The sequence below is a fragment of the Schistocerca americana genome, chromosome 3 (genome assembly GCF_021461395.2).
Source record: "Schistocerca americana isolate TAMUIC-IGC-003095 chromosome 3, iqSchAmer2.1, whole genome shotgun sequence".
Lineage (NCBI taxonomy): Eukaryota > Metazoa > Arthropoda > Insecta > Orthoptera > Acrididae > Schistocerca > Schistocerca americana.
In genome coordinates, this window is record NC_060121.1 from 182,891,213 (window position 1) to 182,915,309 (window position 24,097).

General features: G+C 41.2%; 1 protein-coding gene across 1 annotated transcript in view; it reads left to right on the top strand.

Moving 5' to 3' along the window:
• Positions 1–24,097, top strand: part of LOC124605381 — a 112,535-nt gene that overhangs the window by 74,242 nt on the left and 14,196 nt on the right. The window contains exon 5 of the mRNA XM_047137021.1: positions 2,336–2,488. Coding sequence (XP_046992977.1) covers positions 2,336–2,488 — 153 coding nt within the window. The remainder of the gene's footprint in view (positions 1–2,335; positions 2,489–24,097) is intronic.

The following is a 24,097-nucleotide window of genomic DNA, read 5'->3' on the forward strand; positions in this document are numbered from 1 at the left end:
TCTCTCTCTCCCCCTCCCTCCCTCCCTCTCTCTCCCTCTCTCTCTCTCTCTCTCTCTCTCTCTCTCTCTCTCTCTCTCTCTCTGTGTCTGTGTAGGTGGGTGGGCATGCATATGCACGTGCGAGGGGGGAGGTACCTTATAATAAGCGATTCAGATGTACACAATGTACATAGCTTTATATGAGTTTTTGAGACCAAGAATTAATAAGCAAATATTAAAGATAATCAAAATATTTTGAAATGTATCTTCAATGGCAGGTTGATGACGCAGACTGTAAAAAGACAAGGATTGGAGCAGTTCAACATCTTTACTTTGAACATGAACCATGCCTTTTTCCAGATTTTAGAGGTTGAATATAATTTCACATTCACTCTTTATTTTCTTTTCAGATGAGACAAACTAATGTAAAGTACCCTGCTTTCCAGTTAAAGCAGTCCATCAAAAAGCAGTGACTCTCATGCTTGTGCTTAATGTGTTTTATGTCTTTGTGTGTCTGTATGGAATTAATAGCATTTTTTGAAGTTTCATTGTCCTTGTATATAATGCACTCTGATTTTATGAGTCGTAGAAAATAATTGTTAGATATTTTTCCTCTGACATAATTTGCGTGCAATACCGTCTGAACTATTTTTGTGTTCTTTCTTTTCTTGCAGTTTTGTAAATGGATAAAGATTTCCTAAAAAGACAAATATTTCATAATTAGTCTGAGTCAAAAAAATCCTGTTTCTTTCTACAAAAAAACTTGATGATTCAGTGAAAATGATTCAGGAGTAAAGGTAACAGCTCACCAAATAATACACACTTTGAGTCATCAACAGGCACATAAACGAGACAGAAAATTGGCTTTCAAATAAATCCTTTTTACACATCCACTGAAAGAGAGCAAGTTTATTCATCTTCTTTTTAAAACTAATTGCTGTTGCTAACTACCTTCTATCCATTCATTACTAACGATTTTATATAGCATATTATAGAGTTAGTTCACAACGAACAGATATTATTTTCATTTTCTTTTGACAGCAAGAACATAAGATATTGAGACATTGTAACTGCCATCTTTTTGCTGTTGCAGGCCATTAACTAAGAAGGAAAAAAACAAAACAGAGTTGACTGAAACTGCAAAAGTCTGCCTCAAATGAGAAAAGTTTTACATGTTGACACTGTTCCCAACAATTACACATGAAACAAGAATAAACACATTTGCACAAATATATTGAGATGTGGTTGTTAATACACTAAAATATTATTATTTACCTGTTATCTCTCAGATGGAAAAGACATCATCATCATCATCATCATCATCATCATCATCATCATCACTAATTACATGTTTACAACCATGAAGGTCCACATAGGAATATCAACAGTATTATGAAAAGGACAGAATAGATAGCTATTCACCATAAAGTTAACACATTGAATTGCAGACAACCAAAATGAAAAGACTGTTACACATTTAACTTTTGGCCAGATTGTTTTACAGAAAAGAAAACACATACACATTCACACAAGTAAGCACACATAATGCACATATGACTTGAATTACAAGCCACTCTGACCAGAGCACGAATGATGGTATCACGAGCCACTCTGGCCAGAGCAGCCAGAGATAGCAGTTTTTGCACATTAAGTGTGCTTGCTTGTGTGTGTGTGTGTGTGTGTGTGTGTGTGTGTGTGTGTGTGTGTGTGTGTGTGTTTGTGTGTGTGTCTTCTTTTCTGAAGAAGAATCTGGCCAAAAGATAAATGTGTAACAATCTGTTCGTTGTGTCTGTCCACAACTCAATGTCATCTTTATGATGACTAGAAATTTATCCATTTTATAACATTGGAAAAACCATGATGGAGTAATTACAACATTATGAAAAGGATAGATAGCACGCACAAGCACACGTGCGACCATTGTCTCTGGCTGCAGAAGCTAGACTTCTGTGTCAGTGTGCATGTGTATGCATCTCCACAATATGGTGAGTAGCAATCTGTCCTTTTCATAATGTTGTCATTTCACAATATTGTTAATTACGTATTTTGATGGAAGTCAGTTTCATCAAAATCTGATAAAATTTAAAGATAGTTTGTGTGTAGTCCTTATATGGGTAATGCCCATACATAGGTATTGTTGATATAAAGATGACACTGACACCATCTTAATACTCCCACCAGAAGATGGAGAGAATGATTCACATTATAGCATAATGCCTTTCTATCAGTCTCTCCTTATTAGGAATCCAGGAACTTTATATTAGTAAAGCTGCACTTGTTTCGAGCTTGAAAAAGCATTAGCTGTTCTGTTGTTAGCTTCTGGAAATCAATGTAACAATCATTTTCTTTTTGGCAGGCATATGGTCATTACCAAGAGGCAACATTGCATTTACGCCATACCTTGGAGCTGAAGCCTGACTTTCAGCCAGCAGTTGCAGCTTTAAAAGATATGGAATCATTGCCTGATACGACAATTCATGTCTACACACTTCTTATAATCATATGCTTGGTGAGTATTTGAATTGCAAGTTTTCTACACTGTAATAATAAAAATGTAAGGTCACATCTCATGTCATTGCAGACCTAAGACAATACAAGTGTTGGAGAGTGTGGTCAACAGTTCAGAGATCTGGGAAAGAGTTAAAGGAAGGAGAGGCATGGATTAGATAAAGAACAACAGATAGGAAGAAAATGTAAAGAAACTGCAAATAGTTGATGAGAGGTATAAAGCCATAACTTTGAGTATTAGGAAAGTAACTGGCAAGAAAGATGGAGAAGGCTGGAGGAAGAAATAGAGAGAAAATAAAAATTACCAAAAATCATGGCCTTTTGCTAGAAATGAAGCACTCGTGACCAAGTGAACATTGATGTATTGATGCTAGGAGCAGGAGTGTAATAGGCATAGGCCCTTTTGTTCCCCTGTAATTTATGCTCCACAACATGGTATTATGTTTCATACATTCTGTGTCCATTGAACCTTATTGGCAGCTTTGTGATTCTTGGGTTGACGTAGAAAGCTTGAGTTTGGAATGTATGCAGGGTGATTCTTATTACTGTTAAAAAATGTTGGAAGCGACGTAGATGATGCTGAAACAAGTAATTTAATATAAGATACACAGAGTTGCAAATGTCAGGAAATACCCTAAAAGTGGATGACAAATGTTGAACATGTGAGATCACCAGATGACGTACTGCACTGCATGTGTAGCGGTTGAGCCTATCAGTCTGTCGCACCTTATCATCCCATCCCAAGTCAAGTATTCATGTCGGTGTGACTCTGGACGCATCACACAACTTTAGCATGTGGAGCTCAGTGTTCAAGTCATGCATCTGGCAAGCAGTATTTTTTTTCCCCTTTGCTTTAGACAGTAATATGTTTACATTGAGGTAACATTTATTATTTTATGTACCAGTCTTGTGGTCTCCACTGTTTTATTGCGAAGTACAATACAACAAAAGCCTTGCATCACAAGTAAATGTGCATAAGCTTCTTAATTGGATCATTGCCAATGAGTGACCTGTATTTGTTAATGTCCATAAACAAAGACATGAATGGACAACAGGAAAGAAACACAAAAGAAGAACACTTATTAGAATGAGATTTTCACTCTGCAGTGGAGTGTGTGCTGATATGAAACTTCCTGGCAGATTAAAACTGTGTGCCTGACCGAGACTCGAACTCGGGACCTTTGCCTTTCGCGGGCAAGTGCTCTACCAACTGAGCTACCGAAGCACGACTCACACCCGGTACTCACAGCTTTACTTCTGCCAGTACCTCATCTCCTACCTTCCAAACTTTACAGAAGCTCTCCTGCGAACCTTGCAGAACTAGCACTCCTGAAAGAAAGGATATATTGGAGACATGGCTTAGCCACAGCCTGGGGGATGTTTCCAGAATGATATAATTTTAAAAGAAACTCTCTTTAATCCAACATAAAATTTTGTGGGATACAAAACTTTTCGAGAGTGGTGTAACACAGTGATTTGTTTACTTTGCTAGTGAAAGTGGCATGGCACATGTTCTATTATTTATTTGTTTGCTTGTTGTTGTAGTAGCTGGCATTACATTTATTTTAACAAAGCATGGTGATGCATTTATTTTAACAAAGCATGGTGATGCATATGTCAAGTCAAAGGACTTGCATTAAGAATACATGGTGTTCCAATGCTCATATGACTATCTGAACAAAATGTTTTCTCTTGTGAGATAAGTGCTAAAATTGTAGTTTTGATAAAGCAGTGACTTTGTACTCTCCAAATGATCACCAAGTCATTGAGGCATGTAATTTTCCTTCTGATTACTTCATATGTATGTACAAATGAAAGAACCGTGCTAAGGGTACTTTTTATTTTAGAAAATAATCTCTGTTCGACTCTCGAAGTTAGTACCAGATACACTTCTGCAACCCAATAATAATAATAATAATAGTAATAATAATAATAATAATAAGTGAATAAGCAAAAAAAAGTGAAAATAGAAGGAAACAAAACCAAACATTCAACACAAACCAAAAGAAATTTTACCAGACAATAGATAACACATACATTAAAATAGACAATCCACCAAACATAACAGACATGGAACACTTCTGGAGCAACATGTGGTCAAACCCGGTACAACATAACAGGCATGCACGGTGGATACAAGCAGAAACTGACACATACAAGATGATACCACAAATGCCTGAAGTGATAATTTTGCAACATGAAGTCACTCGAGCAATTAATTCTACTCACAATTGGAAAGCCCCTGGAAAAGATAAAATAGCAAATTTCTGGTTAAAGAAATTCACCTCAACACATTCACATCTAACTAAATTATTTAACAGTTACATTGCTGACCCATACACATTTCCTGATACACTTACACATGGAATAACTTATCTGAAACCTAAAGGTCAAGCAGACACAGCGAACCCAGCTAAATATCGCCCCATAACATGCCTACCAACAATGTACAAAATATGAACTTCAGTCATTACACAGAAATTAATGACACATACAACACTGAACAAAATTATAAATGAAGAACAAAAAGGCTGTTGCAAAGGAGCACGAGGATGTAAAGAGCAACTGATAATAGATTCAGAGGTGACATATCAAGCTAAAACTAAACAAAGGTCGCTACACTACGCATACATTGATTACCAAAAAGCTTTTGATAGTGTACCCCACTCATGGTTACTACAAATATTGGAAATATACAAAGTAGATCGTAAATTGATACAGTTCCTAAACATAGTAATGAAAAATTGGAAAACCGCACTTAATATCCAAACAAATTCAAATAATATCACATCACAGCCAATAGAGATTAAGCATGGAATATACCAAGGAGACTCATTAAGTCCTTTCTGGTTCTGCCTTGCTCTGAACCCACTATCCAACATCCTAAATAATACAAATTATGGATACAATATTACTGGAACATACGAACACAAAATCACACATTTGCTATACATGGATGATCTAAAACTACTGGCAGCAACAAATCAACAACTCAACCAATTACTAAAGATAACATAACAGAAGTATTCAGCAACGATATAAATATGGCTTTTGGAACAGACAAATGTAAGAAAAGTAGCATAGTCAAGGGAAAACACACTAAACAAGAAGATTACTTATTGGATAACCACAGCGACTGCATAGAAGCGATGGAAAAAACGTATGCCTATAAATATCTAGGATACAAACAAAAAATAGGAATAGATAATACAAATATTAAAGAAGAACTAAAAGAAAAATATAGACAAAGACTAACAAAAATGCTGAAAACAGAATTGACAGCAAGAAACAAGACAAAAGCTATAAATACTTACGATATACCAATATTGACCTACTCATTTGGAGTATTGAAATGGAGTAACACAGACCTAGAAGCACTCAATACACTTACACGATCACAGTGCCACAAATATAGAATACATCACATACATTCAGCAACAGAAAGATTCACATTAAGCAGAAAGGAAGGAGGAAGAGGATTTATCGACATAAAAAACCTACGTTATGAGCAGGTAGACAATTTAAGAAAAGTCTTTATAGAACGAGCAGAAACTAGCAAAACACACAAAGCAATCACTCATATAAATACATCGGCTACACCACTGCAATTTCATAACCTTTTCTACAACTCTTTAGATCACATAACATCAACAGATACAAAGAAAGTAAATTGGAAAAAGAAAACACTACATGGCAAGCGCCCGTATCATCTAACACAGCCACACATCGATCAAGACACATCCAACACATGGCTAAGAAAAGGCAATATATACAGTGAGACGGAAGGATTCATGATTGCAATACAGGATCAAACAATAAACACCAGATATTACAGCAAGCATATTATTAAAGATCCCAATACCACAACAGATAAATGCAGACTTTGCAAACAACAAATAGAAACAGTAGATCATATCACAAGCGAATGTACAATACTAGCATACACAGAATACCCCAGAAGACATGGCAATGTAGCAAAAATAATACATCAACAACTTGCCATACAACATAAACTAATAAAACAACACGATCCCACATAAAAGTATGCACCACAAAATGTACTGGAGAATGATGAATACAAATTATACTGGAACAGAACCATTATAACAGATAAAACACCACCACATAACAAACCTGACATCATACTCAACAATAAAAAGAAGAAATTAACACAACTAATCGAAATATCCATACCCAATACAACAAATATACAGAAGAAAACAGGAGAAAAAATTGAAAAATACATCCAACTGGCTGAAGAAGTCAAGGACATGTGGCATCAGGATAAAGTTGACATTATACCAATTATACTATCAACTACAGGAGTCCTATCACGCAATATCCACCAGTACATCAACGCAATACAGCTACATCCAAACTTATATATAAAAACAAAGATGAGGTGACTTACCGAACAATATCGCTGGCAGGTCGATAGACACACAAACAAACGCAAACATACACACAAAATTCAAGCTTTCGCAACAAACTGTCGCCTCATCAGGAAAGAGGGAAGGAGAGGGGAAGACGAAAGGAAGTGGGTTTTAAGGGAGAGGGTAAGGAGTCATTCCAATCCCGGGAGCGGAAAGACTTACCTTAGGGGGAAAAAAGGACAGGTATACACTCGCACACACGCACATATCCATCCACACATACAGACACAAGCAGACACATTTAAAGACAAAGAGTTTGGGCAGAGATGTCAGTCGAGGCAGAAGTGTAGAGGCAAAGAAGTTGTTGAAAGACAGGTGAGGTATGAGTGGCGGCAACTTGAAATTAGCGGAGGTTGAGGCCTGGCGGATGACGAGAAGAGAGGATATACTGAAGGGCAAGTTCCCATCTCCGGAGTTCGGATAGGTTGGTGTTGGTGGGAAGTATCCAGATAACCCGGACGGTGTAACACTGTGCCAAGATGTGCTGGCTGTGCACCAAGGCATGTTTAGCCACAGGGTGATCCTCATTACCAACAAACACTGTCTGCCTGTGTCCATTCATGCGAATGGCCAGTTTGTTGCTGTCATTCCCACATAGAATGCATCACAGTGTAGGCAGGTCAGTTGGTAAATCACGTGGGTGCTTTCACACGTGGCTCTGCCTCTGATCGTGTACACCTTCCGGGTTACAGGACTGGAGTAGGTGGTGGTGGGAGGGTGCATGGGACAGGTTTTGCATCGGGGGCGGTTACAAGGATAGGAGCCAGAGGGTAGGGAAGGTGGTTTGGGGATTTCATAGGGATGAACTAACAGGTTACGAAGGTTAGGTGGACGGCGGAAAGACACTCTTGGCGGAGTGGGGAGGATTTCATGAAGGATGGATCTCATTTCAGGGCAGGATTTGAGGAAATCGTATCCCTGCTGGAGAGCCACATTCAGAGGCTGGTCCAGTCCCGGAAAGTATCCTGTCACAAGTGGGGCACTTTTGTGGTTCTTCTGTGGGGGATTCTGGGTTTGAGGGGACGAGGAAGTGGCTCTGGTTATTTGCTTCTGTACCAGATCAGGAGGGTAGTTGCGGGATGCGAAAGCTGTTTTCAGGTTGTTGGTGTAATGATTCAGGGATTCCGGACTGGAGCAGATTCGTTTGCCACGAAGACCTAGGCTGTAGGGAAGGGACCGTTTGATGTGGAACGGGTGGCAGCTGTCATAATGGAGGTACTGTTGCTTGTTGGTGGGTTTGATGTGGACGGACGTGTGAAGTCGGCCATTGGACAGGTGGAGGTCAACGTCAAGGAAAGTGGCATGGGATTTGGAGTAGGACCAGGTGAAACTGATGGAACCAAAGGAGTTGAGGTTGGAGAGGAAATTCTGGAGTTCTTCTTCACTGTGAGTCCAGATCATGAAGATGTCATCAATAAATCTGTACCAAACTTTGGGTTGGCAGACTTGGGTAACCAAGAAGGCTTCCTCTAAGCAACCCATGAATAGGTTGGCGTACGAGGGGGCCATCCTGGTGCCCATGGCTGTTCCCTTTAATTGTTGGTATGTCTGGCCCTCAAAAGTGAAGAAGTTGCGGGTCAGGATGAAGCTGGCTAAGGTGATGAGGAAAGGTTTTAGGTAGGGTGGCAGGTGATCGGCGTGAAAGGAAATGCTCCATCGCAGCGAGGCCCTGGACGTGCGGAATATTTGTGTATAAGGACGTGGCATCAATGGTTACAAGGATGGTTTCCGGGGGTAACAGATTGGGTAAGGATTCCAGGCGTTCAAGGAAGTGGTTGGTGTCTTTGATGAAGAATGGGAGACTGCATGTAATGGGTTGAAGGTGTTGATCTACGAAGGCAGAGATACGTTCTGTGGGGGCTTGGTAACCAGCTACAATGGGGCGGCCGGGATGATTGGGTTTGTGGATTTTAGGAAGAAGGTAGAAGGTAGGGGTGCGGGGTGTCGGTGGGGTCAGGAGGTTGATGGAGTCAGGTGAAAGGTTTTGCAGGGGGCCTAAGGTTCTGAGGATTCCTTGAAGCTCCGCCTGGACATCGGGAATGGGGTTACCTTGGCAAACTTTGTATGTGGTGTTGTCTGAAAGCTGACGCAGTCCCTCAGCCACATACTCCCGACGATCAAGTACCACGGTCGTGGAACCCTTGTCCGCCGGAAGAATGACGATGGATCGGTCAGCCTTCAGATCACGGATAGCCTGGGCTTCAGCAGTGGTGATGTTGGGTGTAGGATTAAGCTTTTTTAAGAAGGATTGAGATGCAAGGCTGGAAGTCAGAAATTCCTGGAAGGTTTGGAGAGGGTGATTTTGAGGAAGAGGAGGTGGGTCCCGCTGTGACGGAGGATGGAACTGTTCCAGGCAGGGTTCAATTTGGATGGTGTCTTGAGGAGTCGGATCATTAGGAGTAGGATTAGGATCATTTTTCTTCGTGGCAAAGTGATACTTCCAGCAGAGAGTACGAGTGTAGGACAGTAAATCTTTGACGAGGGCTGTTTGGTTGAATCTGGGAGTGGGGCTGAAGGTGAGGCCTTTGGATAGGACAGAGGTTTCGGATTGGGAGAGAGGTTTGGAAGAAAGGTTAACTACTGAATTAGGGTGTTGTGGTTCCAGATTGTGTTGATCGGAATTTTGAGGTTTTGGGGGGAGTGGAGCTGGAAGTGGGAGATTGAGTAGATGGGAGAGACTGGGTTTGTGTGCAATGAGAGGAGGTTGAGGTTTGCTGGAAAGGTTGTGAAGGGTGAGTGAGTTGCCTTTCCGGAGGTGGGAAACCAGGAGATTGGATAATTTTTTGAGGTGGAGGGTGGCATGCTGTTCTAATTTACGGTTGGCCTGTAGGAGGATGCTCTGAACAGCCGGTGTGGATGTGGGAGAGGAAAGATTAAGGACTTTTATTAAGGATAGGAGTTGACGGGTGTGTTCATTGGCTGAGTTGATGTGTAGGTGAAGGATTAGGTGGGTGAGGGCAAAGGATTGTTCAGTTTGGAACTGGTATAGGAACTGATGGAAGGAAGGGTTGCAGCCAGAGATGGGAACTTTGAGTGTGAGGCCTTTGGGGGTAATGCCAAATGTCAGACAAGCCTGAGAAAATAAAATATGCGAGCGTAATCTGGCTAGGGCGAAGGCATGTTTGCGGAGGGAATGTAAATAAAACTTAATGGGGTCATTGTGGGGGTGTTGTGAGGGTGACATGGTATTAGAAGGTATGAGGTGAAATGAAAATGAAAATAAAAATATATGGGGAGAGATAAAGGTGAACCGGAAAGAAACTGGAGATCTTTCCTCATCACCTTAGCCAGCTTCATCCTGACCCGCAACTTCTTCACTTTTGAGGGCCAGACATACCAACAATTAAAGGGAACAGCCATGGGCACCAGGATGGCCCCCTCGTACGCCAACCTATTCATGGGTTGCTTAGAGGAAGCCTTCTTGGTTACCCAAGTCTGCCAACCCAAAGTTTGGTACAGATTTATTGATGACATCTTCATGATCTGGACTCACAGTGAAGAAGAACTCCAGAATTTCCTCTCCAACCTCAACTCCTTTGGTTCCATCAGTTTCACCTGGTCCTACTCCAAATCCCATGCCACTTTCCTTGACGTTGACCTCCACCTGTCCAATGGCCGACTTCACACGTCCGTCCACATCAAACCCACCAACAAGCAACAGTACCTCCATTATGACAGCTGCCACCCGTTCCACATCAAACGGTCCCTTCCCTACAGCCTAGGTCTTCGTGGCAAACGAATCTGCTCCAGTCCGGAATCCCTGAATCATTACACCAACAACCTGAAAACAGTTTTCGCATCCCGCAACTACCCTCCCGATCTGGTACAGAAGCAAATAACCAGAGCCACTTCCTCGTCCCCTCAAACCCAGAATCCCCCACAGAAGAACCACAAAAGTGCCCCACTTGTGACAGGATACTTTCCGGGACTGGACCAGCCTCTGAATGTGGCTCTCCAGCAGGGATACGATTTCCTCAAATCCTGCCCTGAAATGAGATCCATCCTTCATGAAATCCTCCCCACTCCGCCAAGAGTGTCTTTCCACCGTCCACCTAACCTTCGTAACCTGTTAGTTCATCCCTATGAAATCCCCAAACCACCTTCCCTACCCTCTGGCTCCTATCCTTGTAACCGCCCCCGATGCAAAACCTGTCCCATGCACCCTCCCACCACCACCTACTCCAGTCCTGTAACCCGGAAGGTGTACACGATCAGAGGCAGAGCCACGTGTGAAAGCACCCACGTGATTTACCAACTGACCTGCCTACACTGTGATGCATTCTATGTGGGAATGACAGCAACAAACTGGCCATTCGCATGAATGGACACAGGCAGACAGTGTTTGTTGGTAATGAGGATCACCCTGTGGCTAAACATGCCTTGGTGCACAGCCAGCACATCTTGGCACAGTGTTACACCGTCCGGGTTATCTGGATACTTCCCACCAACACCAACCTATCCGAACTCCGGAGATGGGAACTTGCCCTTCAGTATATCCTCTCTTCTCGTCATCCGCCAGGCCTCAACCTCCGCTAATTTCAAGTTGCCGCCACTCATACCTCACCTGTCTTTCAACAACTTCTTTGCCTCTACACTTCTGCCTCGACTGACATCTCTGCCCAAACTCTTTGTCTTTAAATGTGTCTGCTTGTGTCTGTATGTGTGGATGGATATGTGCGTGTGTGCGAGTGTATACCTGTCCTTTTTTCCCCCTAAGGTAAGTCTTTCCGCTCCCGGGATTGGAATGACTCCTTACCCTCTCCCTTAAAACCCACTTCCTTTCGTCTTCCCCTCTCCTTCCCTCTTTCCTGATGAGGCGACAGTTTGTTGCGAAAGCTTGAATTTTGTGTGTATGTTTGTGTTTGTTTGTGTGTCTATCGACCTGCCAGCGCTTTTGTTCGGTAAGTCACCTCATCTTTGTTTTTATATATAATTTTTCCCACGTGGAATGTTTCCTTCCATTATATACATCCAAACTTATATATACAACTACAGAAATCTGTAATTATTGATACATGTTCAATTACCCAAAAGTTCCTAAATGCAATGTAACATATACCGTACAGTTAAAAGGAAGTCACACTTGATCAAGGTCCGTGTCACTTTCCATTTTTAACCAGACCTAAAGTCTGAGAAAGGAAAGATGATGATGATGATGATGATGATGATGATGAGGATGATACACTGGAACAGAACCATTATAACAGATAAAACAACGCCACATAACAAACCTGACATCATACTCACCAATAAAAACAAGAAATTAACACAACTAATCGAAATACCCATACCCAATACAACAAATATACAAAAGAAAACAGGAGAAAAAATTGAAAAATACATCCAACTGGCTGAGGAAGTCAGACATGTGGCATCAGGATAAAGTTGACATCATACCAATTATACTATCAACTACAGGAGTCATACCACACAATATCCACCAGTACATCAATGCAATACAGCTACATCCAAACATATATATACAGCTACAGAAATCCGTAATTATTGATACATGTTCAATTACCCGAAAGTTCCTAAATGCAATATAACACATACCGTACAGTTAAAAGTAAGTGACGCTTGATCAAGGTCCGCGTCACTCCATTTTTAACCAGACTTAATGTCTGAGAAAGTGAAGATAATAATAATAATAATAATAATCCCTGTGGAGGCCCGGGAAAAGAATAGGCCTCCGGTATGTTCTGCCAGTCGTAAAAGGCGACGAAAAGAACAAACCACTAATAGGGCTAACCCCCCTTTTAGTGTGATTAGTTGGTTCAGGACAGAACTAAAGAAGCCTCGGACAAGCGCCGTCATGGTCGGGGACGACGCTTGAACCTTATGCCCGCCCACAATGGTAACGACACTGCTAGCCAACTGGAAAATGATTTAAATCCAAATAGAGGTGTTTTGCAGGATATGCTTCCTGCAACCACCCTAGAAGGAAAACAAAGACAGAGGATGAGATGGTCAGATGAAGTTAATCGACACCTCATGTTCTGTTATTACCAAGCAACAAACCTAGGAATCAACACAACTGGATACAGATCACAAGTATACACAACATTTATTACCAGATACCCAGAATTAAAATTTTTAACAGAACAACGACTAGCTGATCAGATCCGTGTAATAATAAAAAATAACAGGATACCCCAGTCAGAATTAGAAAACATAAAACGACAAGTACAACAAATACTGGAACAAAATAATGTGCGATCAGAAGAAGAAGAAAATACAGTAATGGACTCAAACATCCCAGAGCAAACAAACAAAGAACACCACGCACAAATTAAACAATCAGAGGAAAACGAAATCTTAAGACAGCCACCAGAACAAGCACAAATAGAACACGAAGTGACACAGATGTTAGATATAGAAGAAAAATTTCAGCTAACATATATAGAATACAAAGACACAAATACAGACATTAGACCATTCTTGCATAGACCACCAAATAACCCACAAGTCGAAACAACAATAAAAACTATCAACACAATCATACACAACAAAATAAATGAAAACACAACTATGGAAGAGTTACAACTACTGGTTTATATAGGAGCACTCACTACACTAAATATACACACTAGGCAGAGATCAGAACCAACCAACACACAGAAGAAACCCACAAAACCAGCATGGCAACACAGGCTACAGATCAAAATAGAAAAACTGAGAAAAGACATCGGACAGCTAACACAATTTATAAGAAATGAAATCTCGGAAAAAAAACGAAAAAGGTTAGGTAAAATCTCACAACAAGAAGCGACAGAGCAATTAGACGAAAAGAAGCAGAAATTACAAGCATTAGCCAAACGACTCGGAAGATACAAAAAAAGTGAAAATAGAAGGAAACAAAACCAAACATTCAACACAAACCAAAAGAAATTTTACCAGACAATAGATAACACACACATTAAAATAGACAATCCACCAAACATAACAGACATGGAACACTTCTGGAGCAACATATGGTCAAACCCGGTACAACATAACAGGCATGCACGATGGATACAAGCAGAAACAGACACATACAAGATGATACCACAAATGCCTGAAGTGATAATTTTGCAACATGAAGTCACCCAAGCAATTAATTCTACTCACAATTGGAAAGCCCCTGGAAATGATAAAATAGCAAATTTCTGGTTAAAGAAGTTCACCTCAACACATTCACATCTAACTAAATTATTTAACAGTTACATTGCAGACCCATACACATTCCCTGATACACTTACACACGGAATAACATATCTGAAACCTAAAGATCAAGCAGACACAGCGAACCCAGCTAAATATCGCCCCATAACATGCCTACCAACAATATACAAAATATTAACTTCAGTCATTAAACAGAAATTAATGACACATACAACACAGAACAAAATTATAAATGAAGAACAAAAAGGCTGTTGCAAAGGAGCACGAGGATGTAAAGAGCAACTGATAAGATACAGAGGTGACATATCAAGCTAAAACTAAACAAAGGTCGCTACACTACGCATACATTGATTACCAAAAAGCTTTTGATAGTGTACCCCACTCATGGTTACTACAAATATTGGAAATATACAAAGTAGATCGTAAATTGATACAGTTCCTAAACATAGTAATGAAAAATTGGAAAACCACACTTAATATCCAAACAAATTCAAATAATATCACATCACAGCCAATACAGATTAAGCGTGGAATATACCAAGGAGACTCATTAAGTCCTTTCTGGTTCTGCCTTGCTCTGAACCCACTATCCAACATGCTAAATAATACAAATTATGGATACAATATTACTGGAACATACGAACACAAAATCACACATTTGCTATACATGGATGATCTAAAACTACTGGCAGCAACAAATCAACAACTCAACCAATTACTAAAGATAACAGAAGGATTCAGCAATGATATAAGTATGGCGTTTGGAACAGACAAATGTTAGAAAAATAGCATAGTCAAGGGAAAACACACTAAACAAGAAGATTACATATTGGATAACCACAGCGACTGCATAGAAGCGATGGAAAAAACGTATGCCTATAAATATCTAGGATACAGACAAAAAATAGGAATAGATAATACAAATATTAAAGAAGAACTAAAAGAAAAATATAGACAAAGACTAACAAAAATACTGAAAACAGAATTGACAGCAAGAAACAAGGCAAAAGCTATAAATACTTATGCCATACCAATATTGACCTACTCATTTGGAGTAGTGAAATGGAGTAACACAGACCTAGAAGCACTCAATACACTTACACGATCACAATGCCACAAATATAGAATACATCACATACATTCAGCAACAGAAAGATTCACATTAAGCAGAAAGGAAGGAGGAAGGAGATTTATCGACATAAAAAACCTACATTATGGACAGGTAGACAATTTAAGAAAATTCTTTCTAGAACGAGCAGAAACAAGCAAAATACACAAGGCAATCACTCATATAAATACATCGGCTACACCACTGCAATTTCATAACCACTTCTACAGCCCTTTAGATCACATAACATCAACAGATACGAAGAAAGTAAATTGGAAAAAGAAAACACTTCATGGCAAGCACCCGTATCATCTAACACAGCCACACATCGATCAAGACGCATCCAACACATGGCTAAGAAAAAGCAATATATACAGTGAGACAGAAGGATTCATGATTGCAATACAGGATCAAACAATAAACACCAGGTATTACAGCAAGCATATTATTAAAGATCCCAATACCACAACGGATAAATGCAGACTTTGTAAACAACAAATAGAAACAGTAGATCACATCACAAGCGGATGCACAATACTAGCAAATACAGAATACCCCAGAAGACATGACAATGTTGCAAAAATAATACATCAACAGCTTGCTTTACAACATAAACTTTTAAAACAACAAGTTCCAACATACAAGTATACACCACAAAATATACTGGAGAATGATGAATACAAATTATACTGGAACAGAACCATTATAACAGATAAAACAACGCCACATAACAAACCTGACATCATACTCACCAATAAAAACAAGAAATTAACACAACTAATCGAAATACCCATACCCAATACAACAAATATACAAAAGAAAACAGGAGAAAAAATTGAAAAATGCATCCAACTGGCTGAGGAAGTCAAAGACATGTGGCATCAGGATAAAGTTGACATGATACCAATTATACTATCAACTACAGGAGTCATACCACACAATATCCACCAGTACATCAATGCAATACAGCTACATCCAAACATATATATACAACTACAGAAATCCGTAATTATTGATACATGTTCAATTACCCGAAAGTTCCTAAATGCAATATAACACATACCGTACAGTTAAAAGGAAGTGACGCTTGATCAAGGTCCGCGTCACTCTATTTTTAACCGGACTTAACGTCTGAGAAAGTGAAGGAAATAATAATAATAATAATAATCTAACTACTGATGGCTAGAATACAATGGTCCATGTTTTATTTCAGAATAAATAGCCCTTCATGCTGGAGAAAACAGATTGCTTGTTTTAAATGTTCAGCAAAACTTCACACTTCATGAAACACAGAAAAGGAGTATCCTATGACTAGAATATCAGTAACTCAATTAAAATCAGTTACAGTAATTTATACAAGTAAGTGTGTGTAAAAAATTGTAGGTAAATGAAACGGAATGATAACGTAGGCTCAGTCATAAGACAGGCAACAGACTTCAGTTTATTGGTAGGCAATTGGTAAAATGCAATCAGTCTACAAAGGAAGACTGCTTACAAATGACTTTTTAATCAGTTGTGTGTCATCCATACCAGATACAACTAACTGGGGAATTGAATGTATATAAAGAAGAGCAGCATGAATGGTTACAAATTTATCTGACTCATGAGTGAGCATTACGAAAATGATGAGAGACCTGAATTGGAGGCTCTTGAAGATAGATGCCAGTTATCCTGCAAAAGTCTACTTCCAAAGTTTCAAGCACCAGTATTAAGTGAAGGATAAATTGTATTCTTCAACACCATTTATACTGCTCTTGCAGTGATCGTGAAGGCAAGATTAGAATTAATAAGAGCATGCTCAAGCACGTTTAAACATTCATTCTTCCCACAGTACATACACAGTTGGAATGGAAAGGAACCCTAACATGAGACACTATGCTATCTCAGTACCTCTGCCATGCACCTAACAATGATTTGCAGTGAATGTATGTAGGTGTAGATAGCGCCCGTAGAAATTAACCCAGATTAAGCTATTTTTAAGATCTCATTACACTGTATGGCAAAATCACCACATTTTCTTTCTACCATACTATCTAGAAATAATGTGAAGAATGAGAATTGATAATAGTAAAAAATAATTTAAATAAATTCTAATAACATTTGTTTATAGAATCTGCCTTTGAAAATATGGACCAAAATAATCAGGAGTAAGATGGGATGACAGTGAGATTTCAGGCAGTTGTCTCACTTTAATTCTGACCTTAATTTGATATTTGAGATATTCTGTCAGAAGCAATCATGTACAGTAAATTTGCAACACTGCTTATCAAACTGACTCGTTAACCTGAACTTTTTCACTAGGTGAATACAGTTCCTATCGTTCTTGTAGAGTTACGTAGATGGGCTGCAGAATGTGTGCTGACCCAAACAGATAGGAAAGATATTTACCAAAACGGACAGTGGTAATGTTAACATAATTTATACAGAAAAGAAAGGGAATAGAGAAAACTTACTACATGAAAATTTATTGCAAACAACTAGTCAAGGTGAAGTAATGTAATGAATATGAGCAAGAAAGAAAGAAACCAGATGACCAGCTTATTGTACAAATTTCAGCCACCTGATGTACAAATGTAGAACAAAACCATTTAATATGTAGTTATAGTGTATATGGTGATTAACTCCAGCTGATAGAGAGAAAACGTGTCCAAGCTTACTGAGTTATAAGTTTTTCATCACAAATATAGGAATAGGCACATTATTTTAAATGGTGCACATTTTAAATAAAAACCAGACTGGTAAATGTCTGCAGCTGTACAGCAGTTAAGAGGCAACATGATTGGTGTACATTTCTCAGCCCTTAAACAGTTTGAATGGTGAGAGGAAGGGATGGGTGCGGGTATACAAAATCCAAAGACAAAACAATAACGCTGTAATTTTTGTGTTCACCCCTGATATGAGCTGTGTAATCTGTAAACAAAGCCAAGTTCACCCTAATCTGACAGTTGAAGGAATGCCAATGGTGGTAACCTGAAGTTCCAAGTCCCTAGCAGGGTCGGTATCTGCATAGAGGCTAGACTTACTTCATTATGCACACACAGTGTTCTGTACTAGACTGAGCTGCAGCTGCTTGCTTAGCCCATTGTTGTGAGCGAATGAGTCCAAGTGACACACTGTCTTTGCCTCTGGTGGCACTGCTCATTCCTGAACTGTAATGCCTCCAAGCCACTATCAATATCATCCACTGGCTGGGAGATTAAATCCCTTCCCTCTGAAATCTGCACCTAGGGCTGTAAATGTCATGGTCTTTGCCACTGTTAGTGGTGGAGGGAGGGGGGGTGGGGCAAATGTAGGGGGAGAATTCTTTGTTGACAGATCTAGTGCCATCAGCTCAGTGGTGACCCCATCAGAAGGCCTGGTCGAGCACAGCACGAATGGTGGAGACGCTGGCATCCCCATGCCAGTAGACTGTCCCATTGCCACCATCATGAAGGGAGGTTGAGACGGAGTGTGTGTGTGTGTGTGTGTGTGTGTGTGTGTGTGTGTGTGTGTGCACCCTGAAACAGGTATCCCATGCCTAGGTGGGCCTGTCCCCTCATGTGCTCAGCATTTGTTTGCTGAGTATGGTTGGCGACCCCAGGGTTCATCAGCTGGAGACTGGTAAGCGCTACCATCCCCCTGTCACTGTAAGCTCTGGGCGAGCTCTAGCAACCACCATGTGGCGCAGCAGTGGAATGTTGTGTGTTTCGGAGAACTGGAGCCTTGGCTTCACTGCCTGGAGTGTGAGGAAGGTACACGCCTCTAAAGGGTGTTACAAAAAGGTATGGCCAAACTTTCAGGAAACATTCCTCACACACAAATAAAGAAAACATGTTATGTGGACATGTGTCCGGAAACGCTTACTTTCCATGTTAGAGCTCATTTTATTACTTCTCTTCAAATCACATTAACCATGGAATGGAAACACACAGCAACAGAACGTACGAGTGTGACTTCAAACACTTTGTTACAGGAAATGTTCAAAATGTCCTCCGTTAGAGAGGATACATGCATCCACCCTCCCTCACATGGAATCCCTGATGCGCTGATGCAGCCCTGGAGAGTGGCGTATTGTATCACAGCCGTCCACAATACGAGCACGAACAGTCTCTACATCTGGTACCGGGGTTGCGTAGACAAGAGCTTTCAAATGCCCCCATAAATGAAAGTCAAGAGCGTTGAGGTCAGGAGAGCGTGGAGGCCATGGAATTGGTCCGCCTCTACCAATCTATTGGTCACCGAATCTGTTGTTGAGAAGCGTACGAACACTTCGACTGAAATGTGCAGAAGCTCCATCGTGCATGAACCACATGTTGTGTCGTACTTGTAAAGGCACATCTTCTAGCAGCACAGGTAGAGTATCCCGTATGAAATCATGATAATGTGCTCCATTGAGCGTAAGTGGAAGAACATGGGGCCCAATCAAGACATCACCAACAATGCCTGCCCAAACGTTCACAGAAAATCTGTGTTGATGACGTGATTGCACAACTGCGTGCGGATTCTCATTAACCCACACATGTTGATTGTGAAAATTTACAATTTCATCACGTTGGAATGAAGCCTCATCCGTAAAGAGAACATTTGCACTGAAATGAGGATTGACACATTGTTGGATGAACCATTCGCAGAAGTGTACCCATGGAGGCCAATCAGCTGCTGATAGTGCCTGCACACGCTGTCCGTGGTACGGAAACAACTAGTTCTCCCGTAGCACTCTCCATACAGTGACGTGGTCAACGTTACCTTGTACAGCAGCAACTGTTCTGACGCTGACATTAGGGTTATCGTCAACTGCACGAAGAATTGCCTCGTCCATTGCAGGTGTCCTAGTCGTTCTAGGTCTTCCCCAGTCGCGGCTGGAATGTTCCGTGCTCCCTAAGATGCCGATCAATTGCTTTGAACGTCTTCCTGTCGGGACACCTTCGTTCTGGAAATCTGTCTCGATACAAACGTACCGCGCCATGGCTGTTGCCCCGTGCTAATCCATACATCAAATGGCCATCTGCCAACTCCACATTTGTAAACATTGCACTGACTGCAAAACCACGTTCGTGATGAACACTAACCTGTTGATGCTACGTACTGATGTGCTTGATGCTAGTGCTGTAGAGCAATGAGTCGCATGTCAACACAAGCACCGAAGTCAACATTACCTTCCTTCAATTGGGCCAACTGGCGGTGAATCGTGGAAGTACAGTACATACTGACGAAACTAAAATGAGCTCTAACATGGAAATTAAGTGTTTCCGGACGCATGTCCACATAACATCTTTTCTTTATTTGTTTGTGAGGAATGTTTCCTGAAAGTTTGGCCGTACCTTTTTGTAACACCCTGTATAAAAAAAATCCCTCAGTCTCAAGGTGCATTACATGCTGATGAGGTGAATGGCTGTTGATATAAAACAGTCTGTAGTGAACAATCTCTGGGGCACCTGCCACCCTCCATTTGTGTATAAGACTTGCTCAGGCAGGCAGGGCTCTGCCTGGTTCGATGCCTGTTTCCCTAGTGTCTCGTGGAATGGTCTCATCAAACTATTACTCCTGATGGAATGGGTATACCGTCAGGTAGTACTGATTCCCACTCATCAAGGAGAGCTCGGTTGGTCAGTCCTCGCAAAAAGTAGTCTCAGAATCATAGTCACAGGGCATTAGTGTGCCATAACACTTTAATTGTAATCAAGCAACCGGGGGAACCTTTGAGAAGGTCTCCCCTTTTTATATTCACAAGGCATTGGAATGTGTGAACTGCTCCAGGGACCACCCAGTGTGGAGCAGAAATTGTGGTTTACAATGAGAAAAGAGGAAAATTAAGAGGTTGAAAGTCAAGAGACGCATACCCTTTGGTGAAGCTAAGAAAGCTTTCAAAGCTATGCAACCTCCGGTTTTTTGTACTTCTTTTCCACTTGCCCTTAAAATGCCTATCGCCAAGTGTGACACCTCCACACAAACTCAGACCACAGATTAAAGTACAATCACATGCTCTTTTCTGTGCACCTGTGGGGGGAAACGCTCCACTTGAAACAGAAGTCATTCAGGAACCCTCAGCAACGGCCTTACCACCTAAGCCACATACCACTGCCCACCATCAGAAGCCAACTAAGCTGTCCCCGTAACCCAAGCAACAACAAAATGTCCTTCGAATAGTATTTCCAGGTCCAAAAAAGTAGTAGTTATTTGTTCGGTTGAGTGAGCTCTCTCCCTCTCTGATGGGATCTATGCTCTTGAGGATGTGGACTTCCGATCGAAGGAACCTGAGGGTCGGGAAATGGCTAAATTTCCCCCTGACCTCCCCAGTAAGCCACCACCTTCGAGGGAGAAAGACGTGAACAACCTTCGCTGAACAACGGGTGCCACAGGGACTTCTGTGTTACAGTGGAATCTAAATGGATGTTGTTCACATTTGGAAGAATTACAGCTCCTGGTCCAGGAGAAACTATTCTGGGTCTGCTTACAAGAAATGTATCTTAAAGTCACTGACACGCCTGCATTATGGGTTTACAACCCATACAGGAAGGATGATACAACTAGCTAAAGGTGGAGTGGCTGTTTTCATTGATGATAGAGGTTACTCCTCTCCTGTCGCTCTTACCAAGAGCATACAAGTGGTTTCCATCAAAGTTCTAGCACACTGTTTATCACAGTATGTTCCTTGCATCTTCCACCTTGTGATGCTTTGGATGCAGATGCACTTACAGAACTCTCCCGGGCACTCCCACACCCATGCCTCCACATGGGGGACTTCAGTGCACACAATGTGCTGTGGGGCTCGGCTGCCGCTTGCTCCAGGGGTCAGATGATTGAGCGAGTTGTTTATTCTGAGAATATCTGCCTTCTGAATGCACAGCTACAGGGTCTTTTTCAGCCACTGACCGTACCATACAGATGGATCATACAAAGGGCAAATTGGATGCAGTACAGTCAGCGGTCGCAATCAGGGTCAGGCGAGCAGCTCTGTGGAACTTCAAAAAGAAGACATTGATGCCTTCAGATCTGCGAGAGCACATGTGAGGAAAGTGATAAAAGAACAGAAGAGCGCTTCCTGGAAGGAATTCATGACTTCCATTAATTGGTCCACTTTCACTGCAAAAGTTCGGGAATCAATAAGACAGATTTCAGAGAATAGCTGTACACATCCCCACATGGACTTGTCAAGTAATGGCTTCTTGGTGGACATGGCAGGAGACGTGGCTCAGGTTTTAGCTGAACACTTCTTTACTGTCATTATGTCATCCAGACAAGCTCCTGCTTTTCAGGTGTTCCTTAGGACTGCAGAGATGAGGAAGCTCAGTTTCTTCTTGCATAATGAGGTAGTCTAAAACTTTCCATTCTCTATGTGGGAACTGGAATCAGCTTTGTCTGCAGCCAGAGACGCTCCTCCAGGACCTGATGACTCATTATGCCATGCTTCATCATCTGTGCCCTGAAGCGAAAGGACAGCTCCTCTCTTGTTTCAGTTGGATCTGGTTTGATGGACAGTACTCCACAACGTGGAAGGAGGTAATAAAAGTAATTCCATTCTGGAAACCAGGCAAGGACCATAGTACCCCTAACAGTTACTGGAGTGTAGCTCTTACCAGTTGTATGGGTAAGACTCTTGAACACGAGCTCAATCGCCATCTCATCTGGATGCTCAAATACTGAGGTTACCTGAGATGCTACCATTCCACCCTTGACAGCTTAATTCTACTACAGACGGCAAACAAGGAGTCCTTGTTATGCCAGAACCTTTCCTTTGTGTGTTTTTTGACCTTTAAAAAGCATATAAACTACTTCACGCATGGCGACTACTCGGATGCGTGCCACTTCTTATCCAATCCTTTCTTGACGACCGGAATTTTCAATATTGCATTGGCAATGCCTTGTCTGTCTACTATGTTCAAGAGAATGGGGTCCCTCAAGGCAATGTTCTCAGTATCACGTTGTTTGCCGCCGCTATCAATGGCATTTCCTCAGCAGTCAAAAGCCCTGTGAAATGCTCTTTGTTTCTGGATGATTTCACAATCTTCTACTATTCGTCTGATATTATAACAATGACGAGGCAGCTACAGCTGACGATTAGGAGGCTGGAAACCTGGGCCAGGACAACTGGTTTTCGGTTCTCACCTGAGAAGACTACATGTGTCAATTTTAACTGTGCTCATCAAAGTTTTGACCAACCAGTGCTCGCAGTGGGGGACTATACTTTACCTTTCAAGAAACTGTGCGCTTTTTGGGTTTATTATTTGACTTGAAGTTAAATTGGCTCCCACACCTGAAAGATCTGTGAACAAAGGGCTTCCAGTCATTGAATATTATGAAATGCCTTAGTGGAAAATCATGGGGAGCTGCCAGGTTCCACCTCCTGCAGTTTTATGTAGGCCATTTGTTTGATCATGTTTAGATTATGGCAGCATGGTCTATGGATCAGCCCGTGTTTTCTACTTCAAGATGCTAGACGCTGTCCACCATGAGGACATTCAGATATGAACTGGGGCCTTTCGGACCAGCCCAGTTCAGAGTCTGTGTGCAGAGGCTGGTGAACCACCACTCTGGATTTGGCACTGTATCCTTTTGGCTTGACAGGCTCTGAAAATCTCAGCGTCATCTCAGCCACTGGTATTTAATGCAGTGGCCCAACCCACCTTTGAACGGCTGTTCAGAAATCGACCCCATGCGACCAAGCTATTTGGAATACATGCTGCAGACTCTCAAGAATCTGGATCTATCAGGCATCAAACTATGCAGCCAGGGATGGAATGCATTGCCGCCTTAGTGTCTTTGGAGGCCCAAAGTGGTTTTAAGCTTGACACAGTACAAGAAAACTTATACTCCAGATTGCGTTCTTAGAACTTTAAATATGTACCACAGTCTAATCATTGGTTATAGAGATCCTGGCAAGAGAATGTCCTCGGTTGTTCTGCTGTTTTCCCTGATGGGGTTTTAA